Source organism: Chroicocephalus ridibundus, chromosome 1, assembly GCF_963924245.1.
Source record: "Chroicocephalus ridibundus chromosome 1, bChrRid1.1, whole genome shotgun sequence".
NCBI classification, from domain to species: Eukaryota; Metazoa; Chordata; class Aves; order Charadriiformes; family Laridae; genus Chroicocephalus; species Chroicocephalus ridibundus.
In genome coordinates this window covers 181,592,252-181,615,941 of record NC_086284.1, presented here as the reverse complement: position 1 = coordinate 181,615,941, position 23,690 = coordinate 181,592,252, and the positions used below count along the sequence as shown (strand labels likewise).

Here is a 23,690-nt window from a genome sequence, read left to right as displayed (position 1 = left end):
AGACAGTTTCTGTATCTAGTTTTCAATTATTCTTTTGCTTACTGTGTGTAACCTTTTTCATGAGGCATCAGAATATGCAGGAAAGGGAAAAACTGTGGTGTAACTTTTTTTTTTTTCTTCCTTTCAGGTTTGCTCTGGTTGGTGTGGGGTCGGAAGCATCCTCCAAAAAGTTGATGGATTTGTTGCCTAAAAGAGAATTGCATGGGCAGAATCCCGTTGTAACTCCGTGTAATAAGCAATTTCTGAGTCAGTTTGAAATGCAGTCAAGGAAAAGTAAGCCTTTCTTATGTGCTGTCTTGAAAAAACAGAAGTTTATATCGAAAGTAGTATAGCAGTTTTTCTCTCAGCATCTGATAATTTCTATGTAGTTTAAAATAGCTATAAAATCTTCTAGTCCAGGTGAATGAAGTTGTATCTTTAAACAAAGATGATCCTCTTAAATAAAAAAAATCACTTAATACGCTGAAGAGCTGCTGTTTTGGCAAGAGATAACACTCACTGTAAGAAGGTTACACCTTGGTGAAACTCTTGTCTTACAGTTGGAGAAGATTTCTCAATTTTGTGTGGATGTAATTTTTAAAAAAAGCACAAGAGCATTTAGAAATTTAACATTTGTAGACCAACTGGACTAAATTCTGATTTCTGAATAGGCTGCGCTTATGGCAGAATGGGGAAAAGAGATCCTGTCTTGTACTTTCCTCCAGCACATCGTCTTGTGGTTCCCAGTCCTAATATCGGCCTTAGGCTGCATTAAAAGGAGGACTGACAGTCTCCCCAGATGCTATTGCATTACTGTGGAGCATACTGGAACACTGCTGTATTTTAGCAAAGCACTTTTTCCTCCCCAAATGCTTTGGGTTTGAGTACTGAGGAATAAGTTGGTGCTCCTAAGGTCATGCTTTACCACTGCATAAAACTTTAAATCAAGTGTTGAAAAGCTTTAACCTGTTTCGATTTATGTAATTACACTTTTGCTTTTCCATTGCAGCCACACAATCTGGCCAGATGTCTGGGGAAGGTAAAGCTGGTCCCCCAGGAGGAAGCTCAAGAGCAGCATTTCCACCTAGTAATAGAGGGCGAGGTCGTTTTCCAGGTGCCATTCCAGGTGGAGACAGATTCCCTGGACCAGCAGGGCCAGGAGGGCCACCACCACCCTTCCCAGGTAAAATAATTCATAGGTGGAGTTTCAGTTTCATTTGAGTTTTCTTTTGTTAATATGGCATGCTTCTTTGGGAAATGATAAAGATTAAGGCAATTCAGTAATGTGCTATAATCAGTGTTCACAGCTTGATTGTAGGATTCAACAATATTTCTTTGTTGATACTCAAACAGGGAGTTGTACTTCCTAAATTTCATAGCAGTATAATAACATTTTTTAGAGACATTCTTTATAATGTGTCAGTGTGCATATTTTTGAAGCATGAAAAAATTTAAGATCATGTTAGCAAGTAGACTTGTCTTTAGTGCAGTGCAGTTCAGATTTTCTGATTTGCTATACAGGATGAGAATGCCTTTGTTGCAGAGCATAAAGTAACTCTCTTCATTAATGCCTTACAAGTTTGCACATCATCAGAAATTCAGCTTTGATTCACACCCACTGATGGGTCAGTTAGTTGTCACTTAGAATACCACAAATTTGAAGAGGAGGTGTTTGTGTTTAGTCAGGTATCCCTTGAGGGGAGAAAACTCTTAAACAATCAGGTTTACATTGCAGTGAAGTTCTTATTTCAGCTGTAGTATTTTTAATAAATGTCATTCAGTTGTAAATCATCTACAACAGTCAAAGGGACATGGTCAAATTAAAAAAACACTAATGAGGACCTGAAAGTAGATTTGGATACTGCATTTACCTTACCTTCTCCAATATAGTTTTTCCTGTATTTTTAATTTATATTGTATCTTATGCCCCATATGAAAGACTAGCTGCAGGTGTAAGCAGGATGCAATGTTTTCTAGTTTTTGTAAGCTTTTAGGGGGTTTGGTAACAATAGCAGGTGATTAAGTGATTGGGGCCGGGGGGCGAGTTGTCAGTTTTCAAATTAATGTTGTTCTCTTTAGATATTGATAGTCAAGCAACTGTTAAAAATTTTCTAAGCTACTGGACCCAAAGTGGGACCATGCATGTCTTATGTAAGTTGCAAATTTTTAAGTGAGGGTTGGTTTTGGCTTTTTTGTGGTTTTTAATAATTTAAAAAATGCAAGAATTATTAATTATTTTGCTGAGTCTTTTATTTCTTTATATTTATTAACTCTTTTTTTTTTTTTTCCCCATCTTTCTAGCTGGACAAACTCCCCCACGTCCACCTTTAGGTCCTCCTGGCCCGCCAGGCCCACCAGGTCCTCCACCTCCTGGTCAGGTCCTCCCACCTCCATTAGCTGGACCTCCTAATCGTGGTGACCGTCCACCACCACCAGTTCTGTTTCCAGGACAGCCTTTTGGTCAGCCTCCACTTGGGCCACTTCCTCCAGGCCCTCCACCACCAGTTCCAGGCTATGGGCCACCACCAGGTCCGCCACCACCTCAGCAGGGTCCACCTCCACCTCCGGGTCCATTTCCCCCTCGTCCGCCTGGCCCTCTTGGGCCGCCCCTAACTCTTGCTCCTCCTCCACATCTCCCTGGGCCACCTCCAGGTGCTCCACCACCTGCACCACATGTGAATCCAGCTTTCTTCCCCCCACCTGCCAATAGTGGCATACCTACTTCAGACAGCCGTGGCCCACCTCCAACAGATCCGTATGGCCGACCTCCACCATATGACAGAGGTGACTATGGGCCGCCTGGAAGGTGAGTGCTTTTGGTGCAATGTGCTCGGTAGCAGATTTTACTCCTCTTGTAGGAAGCATTTATTTTCCCTTTTAATGCAAATGTTAGAAATAATGAACAATATGACTGGAAGGGATCCCAACAGTCATCTTATTTTCCCCTTTTCACTTCTTTCAGTGAAATATCTCTCAGAAACATGTTGGTAACAGTGTGAAAATCCTGAAATGCAACACCAGTAATTTCAGTTTCCCTTTTTCAGCTCTGAACTGTTTGTCTTCAGTTTGTATTTGGCAGTGTCATCATTCCATGTGTTCTACATGTAAACTTATATATCACTTCTTATGCAGCAGCTTCTGCTTGTGCTTCTGTCTTAACTTGAAATTCTGACGTGTACCTTTACCATTATGCTTTGCGAGCTGTCTTTTTAGAACGCTGTGGAGTTCTCCTTTTTGAATATGTGCGTATGTTAAGTACAGTGCTGTGCCAAGCTCATACCATTATCATCTTTCAGCAGCTCTGCTTGTCCCTTTTTTCTTCAGGATTCAATTCAAAGTTAGTCTTTGTCTCAAAAGCCAGGCATGAGTTAACTGCAAGACTTTTATCTTCCTTTCCTGTCAAGATGCTTCTGCTTATTTGGTGCAGTCTTGCTGTGTTTGTAGCAGCGGCTTTTCCTATGGTTAATCTGATCTGGGACGGAGTTCTTGAGTCTCTCTGACTTGAATTGTCAAGTTTTTCACATCTTGTTTGAAACATCTTTTTCATCTGTGCTTTCAAGCATCTCTGTCTTGCTGCTGTTTCTTGATTGTCATCATATTTGTATTTGTCACAGAAGATTTTGGGATAAATTGTAAGAAGGACACTTTTTACAGTTACATTTGGATTTTTCAGTTGTGATTTTACTGCTAGCATGAGAGAGACTTCTCTTGCTTAAAATGTTCTGCAAAGACAGTTTGCTTCGATACTTCTTTTATCACAAAGTTTAAAAAAAAAACTCCACGCATCTGTGTGTAGTATGTTCATACAGAAACTATAGAAATTCAAGCATTTGGCTTACTTGCCTGCAATATGATAAACCGATAAGGTGTTGGTTGTTTTTTTGATGGACAGGATTGAGGTTGTCTGCAGTTTATAGAATGTCTGGGGAGGGAAGGAGTGGGAATAGGACAGTATTAACTTACTGTCCAGTATTTTCATTAATAATGTTAAAACTATCATCCATAACTATTTAAATTGTCATTAATTATATATCATAGGCGTTTCACTGGAAATAACATGTCCATAAGAGAAAAATTACATATTCCATTCTATGGGAGGCACACGAAAAATAATACTCAAAACTCAGGGAGGTATGAATTTTTAGACATTTCCTCTTATGCTAAACTGGCTATAGGATCTTGTTCCACTTCTTGCAATTAAGAGGATAGCATTGCTTATTATTTATTCTGCATTTTCTTTCTACCAGAAGAACTAACACTGTTCTAGAAATATCAAGCAGTGGGCCAGTTTAACAGTCTCAACGTTTCTCTAACACATTTCTCAAAATTTTCTATGTGATACAGAGACTGGCTAATAGGACACTGCAAAACTTTTGGGAAAATTGTTGTATAGGCTGACTTCTGTTACTTTGGAAACCCTATATAGGTAGCTAATAATTAAAAGTAAAACAAAAGCGTAATGAGTGTGAGGATTCTGCTTTATTGCTTCCTCCTTACCGTGACCAGTTTGGAGATCAAATTGGAGCACCTTGAGCTTGACCAGAAATTAAAAAAACAAACAAGCAAAATTAGCTGCAAAATGTTGAAGTATCATTCAGAAAATCGAGTGTTTTAAAGACGATAGATTATGTTTGCTTTTCATAAGTTACAGCATTCTGGTCTTAGTTAAGATCTGGGAAACAGGATCATATAGTTCTAATTCCAGTATTGTTATAAAAATGATCTCTAATTTTGCTCAAAGTCGCATTGCCTATGTACATGTTTTTCCACATCCATTCAATTGGGATAATATCTACTTACTTCAAGGATTTTATGCAAATTATAAATATTTGTAAAGCACAACAGCAATGTCTTAATTGTTTTTTACCTTTTTTTTTTTTTTAGCTTTCAGGATTTTATACTGTAACATGGTCCTTAACAAAAAAAAACCAAAACGAAACCCAGATCCCGCTTTCTTTTCTGTTTGTCACTTTGCTTAAAGTTGCAAACTTGGATTGTTAAAACTGCAATGATATCTTCGTAAGTTTTTCTTAATCTGTTAAATACTAGTTTTATTGCTTGCAGAGAAATGGATGCTGCAAGGACACCTCTAAGCGAAGCAGAATTTGAAGAAATCATGAATAGAAATAGGGCGATCTCAAGCAGTGCCATTTCGAGAGCTGTATCAGATGCCAGTGCTGGTTAGTAAAACTCAATGTGTTTGCTATTCTACCCAGCTCAAAAGAGTTCATAGTTTTTCTGTGAGGAAACTTGCAGCCCTGAAGCCACATTTTCCTAATGGGAAGCTGGATTTAGGTGCAACCTATGACTGATTTTGTACTGTGCTCCAATTACTAGTTTCTGAGAATGCATTCTGAGGACTGATCTGGACAGTATTTTAATATTTGGTTCTACAGTAAACTATCTGGATGGCTGTTGAATAGAAGATGCTTGAATGGTAATACTATTACAGATATAAATCTTTGCTTTAATTTGCATAATTTTCTGATCATGATCTTATATAATTTTCAGGTGACTATGGAAGTGCTATAGAGACCTTGGTAACTGCAATTTCCTTAATTAAACAGTCCAAAGTATCTGCGGATGATCGCTGTAAAGTACTTATTAGCTCTCTTCAGGACTGCCTTCATGGAATTGAGTCCAAGTCTTATGGTTCTGGATCCAGGTAAAACTTTCCTCTTCCATCTGCCGTTACTTACAAGATGGGAGGTGTAGTGCAGGACTAGCTCACAGAGAAGAAATTAAGTCATGTAAGAAGCTTAATGATTTGCTGAGTTGCACAAGAAGTGTGGGAAAGAATCAAATAGGGGTTTCCTGAACTTAGCTATCTTCTAATTAACCCTCGTTTCAAAATTGATCTGACCAGGTTAAGTTCAACTCTTAGCTTTATTTAGTATCCTTTCCTACATGGTACTCTCACAATGTGTAGACTTCAAAATAGAATTATCCTTTATCAATTAAGATGTCCAGTGCATAACTATTATTAGAACTTGCTATTGAAAATCAAGGTTGAGGATATTTGATGCCAGTTTTCATTTTGCTTAAAAGTAATTTTCTCCACACTTGCCACAGTAGAAATACACTTGAGTCGGGGTGGGAGGGGGAAGTTGGGCAGAATGATTTTTGCCTGTTGTCCTTTGTCCTACAATCTAAAAATAGAGAGTAGGTAGACTTGAAATTCATGGACTCTTCTACCTAGTACACATGAGAGATTGATATTTCTTTCAAAACTTAAATAATGCCCCTTTCAGAGTTAGGACAAACACCAAGCCTCTGGTTCATTTGGATACTGTAGTAGTGTAGTTGGCCTTGAATATTAAAAACATAAAGACAGCTGGTTTTGGCACATACTTTCAGTATGCAGATTAGCAGCCATGTTGTAGTGATCGTTGGAGGTATGGTGCATTCCCCCAGCTGATTTCAGCCATCTTGTCCTCCATTCTGAGTATGTACTTTCTCACTTTTCCTTGCTAGATTAGAAAGTGGATGCACCTTACTATCTGTAACTGAGTTCTTAGCCATCACCTTTTATACCAGCTATCTTTCATGTTATATACAAAAACATATCTGCATCACGTTGAACAGATATTTCTCTCCTATCCTTTTTTGATGAAATTCATACTCATAAACAGAATACAAAATTGGCATGCAAATGGCTTGTATTTTGAAGAAAAATTTAATGAAGTAATTTCTTTTAGAAGACGTGAGCGATCCAGAGAGAGGGACCATAGCAGGTCACGAGAAAAAAGTAGGCGCCACAAATCGCGCAGTAGAGATCGTCATGATGACTATTATCGGGAAAGAAGCCGTGAAAGAGAGAGGCATCGTGATCGTGACAGAGATCGTGACAGAGAACGAGACAGAGAGAGAGAGTATCGCCATCGTTAAAGAAGGTGAGCATTTGTTTCATGTTCTTGAACTTTACTGTTACTGACTTACTAAAAGTAACTAGGTTTGGGATTATTTACACCATTAATATCTGCATTTAAATGGTCCTGCAATATATACTGAATCACTTTCTTCTTGCAGCATCTGACATGAACATAGGTAAGTAACAACAGGTAACTGGTCTTGGGAGGGAGGGAGTGCTCGTGTGATTATCTTCTGCAGTTTGCATGCTGTGTTTTAATTTTAGGTGGTATTAATGTTTGCTGTTTTTAAGAAATGCGATTAAACCGATTCTTAAAAAAAGCAGTAAGCCAGACTGATAAGTCTGCTCTCTTTGTAATCATAGAAGATAATATTAAATTTATGGTTGTATTTCTTACTTAAATTTTAAAATGCTAATTTTGTATTTTAAAATCTACTTCTGTAAGGACTGCAGTGTTTAGCCCTTCGTACATCCTATGTGGATTATTTCAGTTTAGGGAACACATGTACATACAGTTGCTGTCCTTGCACGAGTACAGTGGTGTTTTGTTGGTTGTTTTTTTTTTTTCCGGTGAGTTTTACTCAAATTCAGGAAATATAGCCGGTCTTTGCTCTTTACTTTATGAAATGTGACCTGTCAGTATCTTCTTCCTTCTAGCTAAATTCAGGTGTTATCTTCAATAAGACTTATGATCAGTTGTTCCCCTCCACCTTGATTTTTCATTCCCTCCCCTCTCTGATAGGAAAGTTATTTTCTGAAGACTAGTAAACACGTGTATGATACAAGGATTGTTTCTTTTCTGGTTGCTCTCAAACTAATGTGTTCTTTCATTTCATGTATCTGCAGTCTTGCCTGCATCAAATGTCTAGATAGCTACAGAATAGCATGCTAAATAATATTTTTTTCAGTGTACTGCTGAGAGCTTTAAAATACCAAGAAATATTCATCACATTATACAATGTACCATTTTGAGGACTCGGAATTCAAGCTACCCATGATTCCCTATATTTGACAATTGGAAAAAACACTACCTATTAGTTTCTCTTCAGCAGTCTTCCCTTTTTAAAAGAATTTGCCACTACATCTCCACTAAAATTGAAGCTTGCAGGCTTTCCCATCTGCCCAAGTTCCTTCTTCAATTTACCCTCAGATTTAGTTTCCAGATTTGCATGTGGTATTTATTCATGGAAGTTAATTTACACAAGTTAAATAGAGGAAAACGTTTTAGAAATCACATAAAATGTAGTATACTCCTAAGTTAAAATACAATGTTGTATTAGTTAAGTGTCAGTTTTTCAGTCGGGCTTTTGTGTCTTTGGGAGAGAACAAATTCTGATACAAAATGCTTTAGTCTATTGAGTATTAAGTGGAATGTTGTCTTGGGTTCACATACTAACTGGGACACACAAAACTGTAATCGACTTAGAGCAGGGGGGGCAAAGGCTTAAACAGGAAGGTGAAATGTGGCAGCTGAAATAAAGTTGGGAGTGGATGTCTGTTAAAGCCACTTCTTGGTCATAAAGAATGGATTGGTAGAAATATTTCTGGAATTGCATAAAAATAGCAACTGTGGTTCTTAATTGTAAAATATCAGGGAAAAAAATACAGATTTAACAAAAGTAAATGTTTCTTTTGTTGAACTGGATTTTTACCTTTTACAATAAATGGGTATTTGTGATATTTGCAAGTAGGTGTTATTAATAGGAGGTAACCATTGAACTGAGTGATGGATGCATTTCCAGAGATTTCTGGTGGAGACGAACAAGCCGTAATTGAAATTGTTAATAACTTGGAATTTAAGATATTTTTTTTTACCCTTGGCATAGTTTATTAATCTAGCTTTAATTTTTGTGTATTTAGTGTTGTGCATACAGAAACTCTGTGCCAAGTACAGATTCCCTACCCTGTCATCCCAAGAAAACATATCAAATAGCTTTAGGTTGCATTTTATAATTTCCAAAGCACAATTTTAAAATGAGACTGTGGTTTCAGTCTCAGTTCAGGTGAGATTTATATATGCAACTTCCCTCAACTTTGTTGTGTGCTGGCACTTCTCTTTTCTTTCAGAGGGGTTGCATAGGTAAGATTCCCTTGTGGAAAGAAGAAAATAGGTTGTAAGAACTTGATTTAAAGGGAAAATTTAGTATTCTGCATGTAAATGAAAGCATTTGATTTTTTTTTTTAAAGTTAAGTTGTAAACATTTTGTCTTGTTGCTGTCTTAATGAAGAAAGGCTTTATTGTAGTTTTGGTTTTACATATATATATATATACACACACACATACACATATATAAAAGAAATACAGTTCTCTCCTGATTTGTATGTTTCATTTTCACTAAGATGTATGTTACCATACATTTTTTTTGTTTTGTTCTTTACATTGATTAATATTCATAAATGGATTTAAGTCTCAGTCATTTAATAAATATCAGCAGTGCTGAAAAGAGTTACTCCCCATATTACTGTGTTTTGCCAGATAACATGAAGTTGCCTCTGTGCCTGCACCCTATGAATGGCACCTATACTTCTCCTTATTGTGTACCTATAGTCGTAACGGTGATACTGTACTGGCATATTTTTTTAAAGTGTTACACATCTAGTTTAGAAGTATTTTAAAGGACCATTGTGAACATTTTTGTATACAGTGAAATTCAGTTTGTACTGTATTACATTCATAGAGATGGATTAAATTGGAATAACTTACTAAATGTGTTTACAGCAATAAAGCTCTATTTAAAAGTTTAGATGTACCATAGCAGGTATTTACACTTCTGTTTGTACAGTTCATGATTTCAAATTAAATTCTTGCAGGATTCTGTGCCTTCTCTTGAGTAAGGCTTCATGTACATTGATAATCCATTCTACAGAATTACCTTAAATTGAGTGTTTCCTTGAAACATCTTGCCTTTGCTTGTAGAAAGCCTATGGATATAAAAGAGAACAATGGATGTAAGACAAATGTCTAACCTGTATTAGTCAAGAAAAGTAAGAATCCAATAGAATGATATTTAGAAGGATTAACAGCAAAATTAATGTGTACAAACAGAATAGTAATGTAACTTCATCAGCATGAGTCTTTTTTTATAGACAGAATTATTATATTTTTTTTATTAGCTTAACGGATACTCAATGATGTATTTCTAGCTGATACATTGTCCCAATCTTAATCTGTCTGAATTTCTATAACTGCTGAATGTGAAGTTTTTCATTTTATGTTTTTGTTATTGGGTTGACTGACTGATTATTTCCTATTTAAACTGGATTTGGACTGAATTGCAAAGACAAAAACACACTAACATTGTAACAGTTGATATGTATGTAGACTTTGTATTCCATATTTCATGCTTTTTCTCTGATTTTTTTTTTTTTTTTTTTTTTGCTCTCAAACCACTGTAAGCAAAATAATTTAAAGTCTAATGTATTTCCGAGGCTCATATGCTTCTTCAGAAACTGCTCTCAGCTCTCTGAAGTAGTTTCAGCTTTGGAGTGATCTAAGAACTAACATGGTTGGAATTTTTTTGGTGTCAGTAGGAGGGGAAAATGGTACTGATAGTTTAAATAATACTCATTATATTTTTGCTTGTATAAATAGGAACTGTCCTGTAACTGTGTTAGCAACCACTTAAACACCAAGTGAAGTATGAAATTAGCCTTTTAAGACACTTTGTACATGAATAGGAAAATGCCTATTTTTGTAAGTTATTTTAATAATAAGCTCTATTGAATAATGGAATTTTAAGTGAGTCGTGGTAGCATTGTTCAAGACCTGGGTATACGTACCTGTCTAAGATTATTTCAGATCTTATTAGTATTAACCTAACATCTCTTTTTTAAAATGTGTATTTTTGAGGAAGAGCATATGTGGGGCTGGCATTATTCTGTTGCATCTAGCGTTCGTCAGAGAAATCATGCTTTGTGCATCTGATGTAGTATCTGAAATCCACCATAGCGTGAAAGAGGCAAGCAGTGCCACCGTTTTATGGGCTTCTTAAAGTCTACTTTATGACTACTCTGGTGCTTTATGGAAACATACAATTTGTTTCTTAATGTTCAGTGATTTCTCTCATTTTCTTGAGGATAAGATGAATCCAAAAATGAACTGAAAATCTTATGCTATTGTTTATTTTCACATGCATAACTGCATAACTTCTATTAATTTTTTCCATGAACATGTTGCTGTAATTTTGTTGTTTTCTGAGGTGTCTGTAGACACGCTTATATTTTTGTGTTCCTCACATCCTGTGTTTTGTTTGTCAAATCAGTAGTTTTGATAAATTTGAGCTGTGTTAAAGTTCCCCGAGAAACTTTAAGGCTTTATAGGATTTGAAACATAAAAAAGTTACTTGCAAGTGAAAATGTTGGCTTGGTGCAGTGTTCTCCAAAGAATGAAAAAATTCTGATTTTTCCTTTTGCTCATTGTGGTTTGAGAACTAAGATTTCTTTTTACAAAAAAAAAAAAAAAGAGAGAGAGAGAAATGAGAGATCTTCATTTTCATGTTTTCCTGTGGCAGCCTGATCTACCTTTTTGTGTCTTCCTCGTATATTAATGTGAAAGATACTTGCTGATAATTCACATCTTTTTAACTTGTAAACTAAAGATTGAGTTTTCTGAACATAACTCTCTGTTCATCAATTATTTTTGGTGAATAGACAGGCTGGGATAGTAGGAGAAAGACATGTGATGAATGAAACTAGTTTGGGAGTGTTATTTTTCTTCCCGTGTAAAATTATTTATAAAATCAGGAACTTGTTCTGGTGTTGATCTTAAATTATACACTAAAATTGACCAAAGATACCAGGTAAGTACATTAATAATGGAGGGGGGGTGGGGGGGTGGGGGGGGAAATGCAACAAATGGAAGAAGGTGCTAGTGGTGGTAAAATAGTCTGTTTGTACATGTATGATGAACAGAATCACATATGTACCTCAGCTTACATGCAGAAAGGCAAATAACCAGTTGAGCTTGAAATTCCTTCTTTCTCACTGTGTTATAGCTAAAGCATCACAGTATTTGGAGGTTTGTGATTGTTCTGGAATGTAGGTTAAGTTAAAACAAATTTTGGCTTTCAAGCTGGTATTTTCTGTGGGATTTTGCTTTGTGTATTTTTTTCTTTATGTATAGAATAAAATAAAATAAAGGAGAATTACATGAAGTAATTCTTAGGTGCTATGAGGATATAATGACAAATGTATATCATGAATGAAATGTGATCAAGTTGGGAGATTGAAATTCAGTCTCTGAAAATATCACACTACACTACTATAACTAAACCTGGGTGTATGCACATATAGCTTTAAACTACTGTAGAATTTTCACAGTTCTAAAAGCTGTTTAAAGCTTTGATATGCTTATTTGGATAATTGGAATTTAAGGAAAAAATAGTTGCTACTGCAAGATGCTTTATATACATAAGAAATCTATTGGTTTTGTTGTAAGAGTCTGTCTTTGTGAAAAGTGATGCTCAAGTTGCATCTTGCATAAATACAAAAATGTTTGATTACTAAAGTTCTGGGATTTCATTTGTAAAATGTTCTGGCATAAACCCCTAACTTTAAAACCACAAAATAACTATTTAACAGAGAAGTCTGAAATTTGGGTTTTATTAGTAGAAATGCTGAGAAACTGATTGCTTTACGGTGTTAAATTGTACAAACCTAACACATGCTTGGGACAGATAGCTTGAGGCAGATGGAAAACAGCATTGCCAAGAAGTACTGACTAGAGACTTATTTTTTAAAAAAAAGTTGTTTCTTACTTCAATATTCTACTTGCTTGTAGAATACTGAAAAGGGCTGAGCATGAAGGTATAAACCATATGGATTTATTTCTTCCTTTTGGAACCACAAAGGTTTCTGGTTTTGCCAAGAAATAGTGGCAGAATACTTGGATTTTAGTTGGCCATGTTTTTTAAAGTGCAGGTTCAGTGTCATGCTGACCATCTTAAGAGCCCTATAATGAAAAGTATTAATCCTAAATCCAGTTTATTGCTCATTCTTTAAAGTTCCTGTAGTTCCATAAGTACCCTTAGAAATCTAGCAAATTAGTCCCAGGAACTGAAGCTTTCTTATGCTAGTATTATAAATCATATACATGGTGCTTTGGATCTGTTAACGGTGGCCAGAGAAGTGATAAAGATCCATAATTCTTGCCGCAGCAATTGTATGATGAGAGCAGCAAATTCTGACATGCAGTCTCACAGCTGTCATATACTTAACTTTCTCCACTAAAAAACTGAGATTCTCCCCTGCCTCTTTGTGCTAATTTAGCTCACAACTCTGAACCCATCTTCTTGTGGAAGCAGCACTTTGACACTTTGTTACTAATTAATTTTTAAAGTACATAACAGCTATGGAAATTTTGGTCTGTGGGGAAGGAGCTCCCCCAAAAGTAGTTACTGGTTGAAACATTCATGACTTGGGAACAAAGTCTGTGACTAAGAAAAGAAATTCCAGTCACTGCTTTGGATATGGATTAGTTTATGTGCATACTGTAGTATCTGGAGCTGACTGTGTTATACTTTTTTTAAAGTAATTATTAACAGTCACTTTGAGGAAAGGAAGAAATGTGTCAATTGTTCATGCGAAAATCGAGTACTTTGTTTTCCCACCTGCTTTGAGATTATTATACTGGTAGAAGACTATTTGACAGCTGTGTACTGGTGCACGTTCATGAAATTGCTCCTCTAAATGTCTTGTTTTTCAAATGAACAACTTAATGTGTTGGTTTTTTGAACAATTTGATTTAAACTATTTTGAAATTACTGAATGTTGAAATTGTGAATTATTAATGAAATGAAGATAGCTAACTGTTTTGTAATGGAATTCAACTGAAATCCAGTGTATGGAATTATACCATCCCAAGTATTTTGTGAACTCTTACAGTAATTAACTCTGAATGGTGTGGTTCCTTATTTGCCATAATAGATGAGAGTAGGAATTAGGGCTTGGGGTTTTTTTTCTAGGGCAAGTAGGTGAGGAAACCTGCAAATTATATTGTATTATTTGAAAAGTGGGTTCTTGTGATTAAACTGCAAGCGTGTATTTTTAGACGTGAAGCCCATCTTGCTTGCCACTAGTCTAAAAATTTTGAAGTACTGGTATTAGATTCTGTGTGCACTTTTAAATGTTACTGAGCCGTGAGCCATCCACTTCATTATACAATCAGTACATTACTTAAATGTCAAACCAGCTTAAAACTTCTGTAAGTGGGCAGGTAAAAATGTAAAAAATCTAGTCGTGGCAAACTTACCTTACGTGCTTGTTTGTTTACTCTCGCAGATGCATACTTTAGGAAATGTTTACGTAATGTTTCCATCAGTCACAGGAACAGTAGCTATTTCTTCCTTTATCATTCAGTACTTCAACTGTGAAATTCATATTCTTTAAACTTTTTTGTACAACAACATTAATTTTATTTTTAACTATTGTATTAGAAAACAACTTCATGCACAAACAAGTAGCTACTGCTTCTGGGTATTTTGTGTTAGTTTACATTATGGTGAAGTAGATGCACGACTTGTGTATGTATAGATAAGCCAACAATTTTCTGTGTATTATGGGGACTAGCAAAATCTACATCACAAATTTTGACACATTACAGCTGAAGGAAGAGGAACAGCGTGCAAGACAAGATACATTCTTCAAGGAAAGATGCTTGTCCAGCAGTTTGCTTCATGTGATTGAACTGAGCCTGTAAGGATTCATGGATAAAATGAACAGGAATAGATCTGAATAAAGCAAATCTGCATACATGGTAACCAGTAGCTCTTTTACTTTTTTATGTTGCTTAACTGTTTTATTTGAGGGAAACCTGTGTGATTTAAACCTTATAGCTTTTGCAACTTTATTACTGGTTATATACATTTGGCAATTATAATGTGCAAGCAATTGGAAAAAGTCAAGTAAATGCTTGTTTTTATAGTAGTTTGTTCATGTTAAACTGTTCATATGATAATGTCTGTACACAGCACCACTTTGATTACAGTAGATGTAGTGTTGTAATAAACTGTTTAATGGGGCTGATGTGTAAAGCTGTTCAAGTTATTTGATGTTTACACCTCAGGGAAAGTCTTGTGTTCAGCAATATTTAAAGATAATGTTACAATGAAAACATTGATGCTGTCTAAAAACATCGCAATAGTTCTTGCATATGCCTCAACCTAATCTTGCATTCAGTGAGTTAAACATACTAATGTTGCTCTCACACATTCGATTTTGATATGAAAATAGGTGGTTGCATAAAACCTTTAATGCTATTTTGCTTTCTAGCAGTGTTTACCTAGGTGGCTTGTGAATTTGCTAATTGGCATATAAAACTGTAAAAACTGCAGTTCTTTGTCGTCGGTTGTTTTCAGGAGAGGTGGTCCCAGGTCTGTGATTTTAGCATGCTGAAAACTTTTTCTCATACAGCCTTGATCCTGATTGACGTTACAGTTATATAAACTGTTCATATGAACTTAAACTGTCCATAATAAGGGGTGGAAAGGTTAGCTTTAAAAAACAAAAAAAAACAAAAAAAAAAAAAACCAAACAAACAAACAAAAAAAAACAAAACAAAACTCTGCAGTTGTTTACAGTTTTATAGTAATAGTGCTTGTGTGTGTTCCCCCTCCACCCCCAAGGCGTAGCAGTGTGTACATAGTTGTATATTAGAAATGTGCCGGAAGAAACCAGATGTTCCCATTTTTTCAGACTTGATGGGTTTCGTATTTTCTTAATACTTCAGAATTTATTCACACATGCATATAAAAGAGAAGGTACACTTGTATGTCCTTGTTCAGTGATGGGCAATATTTAAATGTCTTAGCAAAAAGTGGCGCTCATTAAATCTGTCAGATGAGGTTTTGTAAATTTACCTAAAAACAAATTATTGGAGCTCACAGTGAAAGTTGATTTTGAATTATAAGAATTTGTTTTAAATTTCATTAAGTGTGAAATGCAAGTGAATAGAAAGTTCATATAAGTTGCAAAAACTTAGTTTCTGGCAGCCTTGCACAAAGGCTCCTTTTTACTCTATTGAAATTGTTATGTAACGGATTTATTTTTGGAGTTTTCACTTACTCAAATAGCTGCAGTTAATGTTTTAAGTTAAGTTTCAAGACCTCAGATGGCTTTATGAGGCAACTCTTAGACAACTCCTGATTTCTTTTTTTTTTTTTTTTTTGCCAATTTTGAAGATTTTACAGCCAACCTAAAATGTTACCTTGTTCAGGAAAGCACTTAAGTCCATTTGGTTTTCCAGAGCATGTAAAGCATGTGCTTACATTCCATATATTTCAAGGAGTGTAAACATATGCTTTAAGTACCTTATTTGCATACGTGAGTGATTTTTATTGCTTTACTGAGTTGGGACCAGTAGCCTTTGCAACCGCAAAAGTTTTGCATAAGTCTGACATGCTCTAATTTTTGTCACCTACCACTCAGCCAGGTTTCCTGCAGCCAGGTTGATGCTGTTGGACTTGGCTACAGCTTCAGACTCTCCTCCCCGCCCCCCCCTCCCCCCTTTCCCTTAAATCGTGTACCTCAGTTCCTCATGCATGGGATCACTGGTGTTTATTGAACTCTTTGCTACTGAGAAGATATTTGACATGTTTGTTTAATCCTGTTTGCAAATGAAGGCTGCCTTTTAAAATTTTGTAAAACTGAAAGTTGTATCAAACAAGTCGTGACTCATTTCCTGCTTTTTGTGAATAGGTGTTGGTTACAAAAAACAGCACTGTTGTAATTCTTTTTTTCTTTACTTAAAAACATTGTTTACTGCTGTGTATAATAAGTTTAAGGAAGAAATAACCTGCCTGTAGCTGTTACATGGGGAATAGCTAATACTGGAGAGGCAGCAGGTAAGTAATGTTCCGTTGCATAGATCTATTAAATCTTAAAATAAAAAAGTAAATTTACAAGCATATTATGCAGGAACTGATATTTTACTCCACACTGAAATAGATTTAAGGAGACTATTGCTCTTTTTACACAAAGTGTAATTTCTCACTCACATACAGATTTCCATTGCTGGCAATGGAAGTATCAGGGAGGGAATAGCAGGGGGAAAATAACATAAGTAAAGCTTGAGCGATCATTGTGATTTGAGAGATGAAGTCCCCATATGAAGCCCTTTATTTCTGCCTGTTCTCCGAATACTTAGTTTTAACTGATAGATGTACTGTGTTGCAATTTAGATAATACTCTCTTGTTGTTGCGAGTTTCATTTGTTAGATTTTTTGAAAATGAAACAAAAAAAATGTATAGAAAAAATCCAAAGACCCTGATAGACACCAAAAAGGAATATGTCTAATGCACATCATGTATAACTGGATCTGTAATAGAATTTTTACCAGGTTTTGGTTTATTAAATGTTACTGGCAATTTCCTGTGCACTCTTGGGAAATAGCAGTTCGGTAACTTCCCTGACTGGTGATGATGCCATGGTGGCTACTGCTGTGCTCTTTGATATTCATCCAATTGTATTTCATCTCCTTTTGCTGATGAAAAGACAAAATAGTCTGTGAGGAAATACTTTATTTCTTTCAAATATTGATTTTTACAAGTAACATTGAAAACAACATCTTAAGGCTGTGTCCTTTATCTTGAAAGACAAAACCAACAAGTAGTGACTATGGGGTGGCAGTGCTTTAGCAACAGCAGTTGTTCTGCTGGAGGTTTGTTTTTTAGAAGTAGAAGGTTTTTTAAAGTAAAATTTCTACTGGACTATACGTTTTGACAGGTCAAAAATACTTCTTAGAAGAAGAACTTAGCATTTTGGAAACTGTACAGTCTTTTTCCTCATTCCCTTTTTGCTTTCTGTGCCAAGAATTTTAGTTCTGATTGCATTTTGAAAAAAGTTTGTCAGAACTTCTGCAAATTTTTATTTACAGTGTGGCCTATAAGCTTGGATAGCTGTTGTTTTTGTGTTAAACAAGGTATATTATTAAATTTAGGCATTAGCTTGACTTCTTTTTTTTGTTAAGGAGTGAGTGTATTCTATTTTTGTTCATTTTAAATTGGCGAGGCTTAGTTTTTCTAACTGTATTTTTTTACCTGATTGTTTAGTTGCATACCCAAACCCGTGTAAATGTTTTCCTAGTTGTATGTGGATAATTGGAGATTTAAATGTTGTATATACTTGTCATCTGTGTTTCTAGTAAAAATACATGGCATTCTTTATAGAAATACTTAATTCCTGATTTCCTTTTCTTATCCACTTGCTCTCTGTGTACAGGTTAAACAGACTTTGCTCCTATTTTTATTTATAGAATTTTATACGTAGCGTCTTAAAGTTATAATTGGTTCTTGTGTAAACTGAGATACAGCCTTAAATTTCTGAACATAATGCTCATTAAGATAGTGTTGGTCATGCAGATTCACATATAAAACATGCATGCTTAAGACTGGTACTCCTCAGAGATCCAAGACACTAATTGCTTCTGCATTGAAATATAAACCCTTCAAGATCTTAGAGAAGGAAAGTACAGGTCAATGTGCATATACTTGAAGATTGGATTCTTTCCAAAATAAGTATTTTGATGTAGGAAAGAAGCAACATGGATTTGTTTAGGCTTTAAATTATTTTGGTAATTGACTGCGTAAGTCTCACACGTAATGGTTGCAGCATGCTAATTAGTCATGATGCTTATGCAGAAATATTGTCTCTTGCAACTATTAACTATAATGCCTTGCAATTAATATTGCAGACAGGCTTGGGATGGGTTGGGGTGTTGAGGTGGTTTTTGGGTTTTGTTGCTGTTTCCTTCCCACCCAACGCCCCACACCCAAAATTAAAATCTGACACACTGTGTACTTTTAGATTCATATTAGCTTTAGAGGATGAATTACTAAGCAGCAGTTTGGAGCATAGAAGTTCTTCAATTTGGTGTTCTCATGGGATTTTTTTTCCCCATGTTGGACAAAATATGATAAAGCATCTCATTCTATTTGTATGTTATGCACTTGTTAGTTCTTGAATCCTTTCTGTAGCCTCAGTTATTGCAGCAGGTTTTAGGTTCTGGTATGACCTATGTCTGTGCGTAAATCTTCTTTCGAAATACACTAGTTTTATTTAAGTCTTTTGAAAATAGTAGACAGTATACCTTTTGATCCCAATGAAATGGAGCATTTAAGTTGTAAAAATTCCCATCTATTCATACGATGTGATGTGATTTTTACATGATTCAGTGCTAACACTTTGGAGTATATTCAAGTAATAGACTTTGTCCTCACCCTGTTGTATACTGTATTTTGTAATAGAAAATATTTTAATCTGTGCATATTATTACGACATTATGAAACAGACATTCCCTTGATCTTCAAATGTAAGAAAATGAGGAATGTGTGTGCTTTTATAAATAGAAGTGATTGCAAATTCAGTTTCCTTACTACTGCAGATATCCTTTTTTAAAATTTAAAAAAAAAAAAAAAACCAACCCCAAGTGTTTTAAAGGTGAAATACATTCCTGTTTGGTAAACCTTAACGTTTTTATGACTATAACCAGCACTGCTGACTTCCTAAACAAAAGGCTGTATTGTCTTCCTGTACCATTCCATTTCCTGATTCCCATTTTGCACAAGGATGTACGAGTAAACTATTCAAGAAATGGTTTTGAAATACAGGAGGGGGGCTTGTCTAAGTTGGACTGCAGAACTGCAATGCAAAATGTAAGGAAATGGATGTCTCTCAGAATGCCTGACTCCAAAGGATTTTTATATATATATATATATAGTAAACAGTTTCCTGATACCAGCAGGCTGAAGAGTCTGTTGAATACTTGAGTTTCTGGAGACCTATATTTCTCAACAAGGTAAGATGGTATCCTAGCAAATGCAGACTTTAATACATTTTCAGCAGAGGTACTTAGTTAAGTTTAGGGATCATTTCATCGTTTTTAGATGTTATACTTGAAATACTGCATAACTTTTAGCTTTCATGGGTTTCTTTTTTTTCAGCCTTTAGGAGACTGTTAAGCAATTTGCTGTCCAACTTTTGTGTTGGTCTTAAACTGCAATAGTAGTTTACCTTGTATTGAAGAAATAAAGACCATTTTTATATTAAAAAAAATTACTTTTGTCTGTCTTCATTTCAGCTTGTCTAGTATCTTTGCAGCGCTCATTGTGTTAGAGTCTTTTCAGGTATTCAGACATTAAAACTTAAAGCATGGACATTCTAATGTAGTTATAGCTAGATTCTGTGCCACAGTTATTTCTGAATCTAGAAATAGTTCTCTTCACGCTAGCTCTTGTCCTCATCTGGCCTGTAGAGACTTTGCAGAGTTTAAAATTAGTGAGAAGTGTGGACTTCTTTTAAAGCCAGCTCTTTTTTTTTTGTCAGTCATTTTTCTGTAAAGTGCAGTGACCCATGTGTAATGTGTCAGCTGAAGAAAACACCAAAAGCCGGCTGTGTAAAGCACGTTTGGTCTCTTAAAATTACATTTTCAGAATCAAACATGTACAAATGTTTGGAGCTGTGGGCTGGCATTAAACCAGTGATGATAAACCTTTTTATTTTAATCTAATTCTTGAGTTGACTAAATCTGGCAGATGTTAATCATTACAAAGAACATGTATAACAGCTGTATGGCAGGTTGAACCTCATGCAGACAGTTGGTCTGGTACCAATGACAGTATCCACCCTGGAATGATTTAAAACTATCTTTTGGCACTGGGGCTTTTCATGGCCAAATGCTTTACTCTGCTACTAAATCAGAACATCGTATATGTAAAACACATACCTGTATTTTAAATACAAAAAGTCATTAGCATTGCCATACTAATGGTGAACTGTTCGTAGTTCACAGTACTTGTTGAAGTTCATTTACTGTAGCACAAAATGAGCTATAGCTGTTGTACCATCTTAGATGACTGGTACCGTTTTGCAGTGTTTTCATCTACAGCTTTTGTCTGTGCTGAGCTTCCAGCATTTGGCAGTGGTAAGATTATGTGAGAAAGCTGATATTTTTTTTCCCCTTGGGAAAAACATTTGTTCTAATCTTCATAGATTCAAAAAGTAGCCTGAAGTGCAATTTCACTGGCTTGGAAAAATCACATTTGTGATTTTATTTAAACATGATTTTTGAAAGAAAGAGGGTGATTGTATAGGTCTGTGTAGAGGAAACAAAACACTCATTAGAAAATGAACCTGAATTTCTTTGGCTAGTGCTCTAAACCTGTAATAACAGAAATAAGAGTTGCTTACTCTAAAGGACTCCAATTTTAGTTGTTCATAATAGCAAGCAACAGGATAGGAAAACTAACTTGGCCACTGATTGCACTATGTCTGAATTTCACAGTTAAGCTGGGTTTTTAACTAGAAGAATGTGGGTTGTAGCTTGGCTTCACTGACAGAACGAAGGTTTGGACAGAGGTGGAAGGAGCGTTGGCCTGGGGCTGGTGGGGTTCCAGGGACTCCAGGCTTCCTTCTGGGTGGAGGGTCAGCCCCTGGCACAGGGGAAAATAATGCCTAACTCTTTATTTTAAAATACCTCGTTGCAATTTTCCTCTAGGTTAGGATGGTCAGCAGTTCCTGTGGCTGAATGGGAGAGAACTGTAAAGCATCCTGTCCCCAAAAACACAGGATGTGTACTCTAAGACAAACACAGTGAGGATTCAGTACATGGATGAATTCGTTGTGGAAGCACTCAAGCATAGGTTAACTAACCAGGATGCCAGATCAAGGTCTGACTTGAAATGGTATCAGAAGAACGAGGACGGTAAGCACCCTGAATGTGGGTTGGTTTTTCTTCCATGTAAGCTCTCTGGGGAAAATACCATCCCTTGGAGACAAGGAAATTGATGACGCTTTTTAGGAAAAGTGTTTCTTCTTCAGTTCTACTTGAAAGAACCTTGTATTTGGCATTCTCAGTGTCCTCTCCGCAGCTGCTGCAGATTGAAAGGCCCAGAGCCTGAGGTGAGCTGAAGGGGAGAGACCCTGCTGGAATCCAGGCTTCAGGAGAAGAATTAACTGTCCTTGCTTGTTCTCCTCCTCCAGTGCCCAGCAGTGTGGAAACTGGTGCAGAAGCCTCCTCTCTGCCACCTCTTCATGCAGGCTGAGCGGCCTCAGAAAAGGGAGCTCACCCTTCCCACCTACCCTGTTCTCTGAGGGATAGGGGTTGGCGGGTTTTTTTAAAAAAGAAAAACCACAAAGAAAACAGAAAAGCACCTCCACCAGGATAAAGCTGTTCCTGAGCACAGCTGCACCTGGCTGGGTAACATCACTGCGTGCCCCTAAATATCGACTGGCAGGTTTTGAGGAGGAGAAGGGAGGTGGAAGGCATTGGTGAGGTCTCAAGGGTGCCTGAAACAGCCACTTCTGTCAGCCATTGGGTTCTTAGAATTGAAGGGAGATTTCTGGGCTGCAGGAGCTGTTGCTGTAAGGTAGCTCTGGAGTTCTTATGCAGGTGTTCTGCTGTGGGTTTTGCAGCCCAGGTGGTGGGACAGTGAAGTCCCCAGGATGGCTTCATGCCAAGAGGAAGTCCCCTTCTGCTGCTGCACCTGTTCTGACCCAGCCTCACTTGAAGGCACTCCTGTGAACTTTCTCCTCTTGCAAAGCTGGCATTTCGCTTCATTTCCTGACAGCAGAGGAGCGTTATTGATTGGGAAGAGGCGTGTGTTTTTGAAATTTGTGGAAATGAAAGATGCTGAAGCACCTGCTGGGAAGCAGAAATCGAGTAAGTAGTTAGAAGTGTCCTTTTTGACCCCTGTTACATTTGGGGAGGCGAGAGATGCTCCAGTTCAGAGTATTAGTGCTGTTCTTTAACCTTTTTATCCTCCCTTGGCTCATCCTTCAAACCTCTTCATGATACTGCAGCTGGTCCAGGGGAGATGGTAAGTTGCAAAAGACAAGAGCAGCAGAAAGCAAATCAGATTCCAAAATCAGCAAAGTCTGTATGAAGCTGTGAAAGGCAAGTTTGTGCGGGCTGAGTAAAGGAAAATGGAGGTTGTAGCAGCTGTGTAGCTTATGATCATAAAGATCGCTTTTTTACAAACAGTACTACAGGAAAATCAGATGCAGGTACCTGAGTGTCTTTATTCCCAATTTATCTTGAAATGGGAGGAAATATCAAGGAAACACTGATTGGATCATTTTGGGGCCAGAACCTCTGTTTTGCATTGGGAATTACCTGAGTCCTCTTGAAGGCCTGTAGCATCACACTCTCAGATAGTCAACTGAGAAAGATGTTTGCCAAATTAAGGTCTCTTTTTCTAAAGACAGCCAGCTGGTAGCATGGCGTATTTGTTAAAGGAATGTAGTCTGCACGCTCAGCACCTCCATCTCTGACAGTGGGATGGGCATATCCTAAAGTAGTTAATGCGTGACACGTCTGCCTGTCTTTTTGAATACATCTTGGCTAACAACGCAGATTACTCCAAACATGGCAAAGAATTAAATTTTAAAGAGTTGATATTCACTCACGCTCTACGAGAGCAGGTGAGGCTGCTGCTTCTTGGGAGGGTTTGCTGTGTAAGAGATGGGCAGTTAACTGGGAGTGCAAGGGGAGGAAAGTCTATCAGTTTCATTGAATTTTTATCCGTTTCACCTCTTAAAAGATACAAAAGCCAGTGATTACTGCTGAAAAATGTGAGTAAATGGCTGGAAAGAGATGATAAGCCTGTTCCACATCCAAGAGAAGTACCTTGCTGGGAGCTGTACAAGAGAGAGCCTTTAGAGAGGCGACAGAAAGAGGCCAAAGTGAGGTGGGAATATATTTCCTTTCTGAGGCTGGAGACGGAAGGAGGGAGTTGTGGCAGGCGCAGAAGCAGCTGGGCACAGCAGCAGCGAGGGGAGGGCGGCAGGTTTAATGTCAAGGATGTTGCATGCTGAGAGGTGTGATGCTGTCTGTGGGCGAGGGAGGGA

General features: G+C 36.8%; 1 protein-coding gene across 6 annotated transcripts in view; it reads left to right on the top strand.

Annotated features, from left to right (window-relative positions):
* The window catches only part of CPSF6 (cleavage and polyadenylation specific factor 6), a 33,025-nt gene extending 11,495 nt beyond the window's left edge, over window positions 1-21,530 (top strand). The window contains exons 4-11 of one of the 6 annotated variants that reach the window (XM_063322978.1): window positions 128-273; window positions 989-1,162; window positions 2,281-2,785; window positions 4,018-4,110; window positions 5,044-5,159; window positions 5,491-5,644; window positions 6,678-6,872; window positions 21,340-21,530. In XM_063322978.1, coding sequence (XP_063179048.1) covers window positions 128-273; window positions 989-1,162; window positions 2,281-2,785; window positions 4,018-4,110; window positions 5,044-5,159; window positions 5,491-5,644; window positions 6,678-6,867 — 1,378 coding nt within the window. In that variant the 3' untranslated portion in view covers window positions 6,868-6,872; window positions 21,340-21,530. Of the gene's footprint in view, window positions 1-127; window positions 274-988; window positions 1,163-2,280; window positions 2,786-4,017; window positions 4,111-5,043; window positions 5,160-5,490; window positions 5,645-6,677; window positions 6,873-7,008; window positions 9,099-14,450; window positions 18,017-21,339 lie in introns of those variants that run through there. The other 5 variants (XM_063322980.1, XM_063322977.1, XM_063322979.1 and 2 more) reach the window with 5 other exon arrangements.
* The last annotated feature ends 2,160 nt before the right edge of the window (window positions 21,531-23,690 follow it).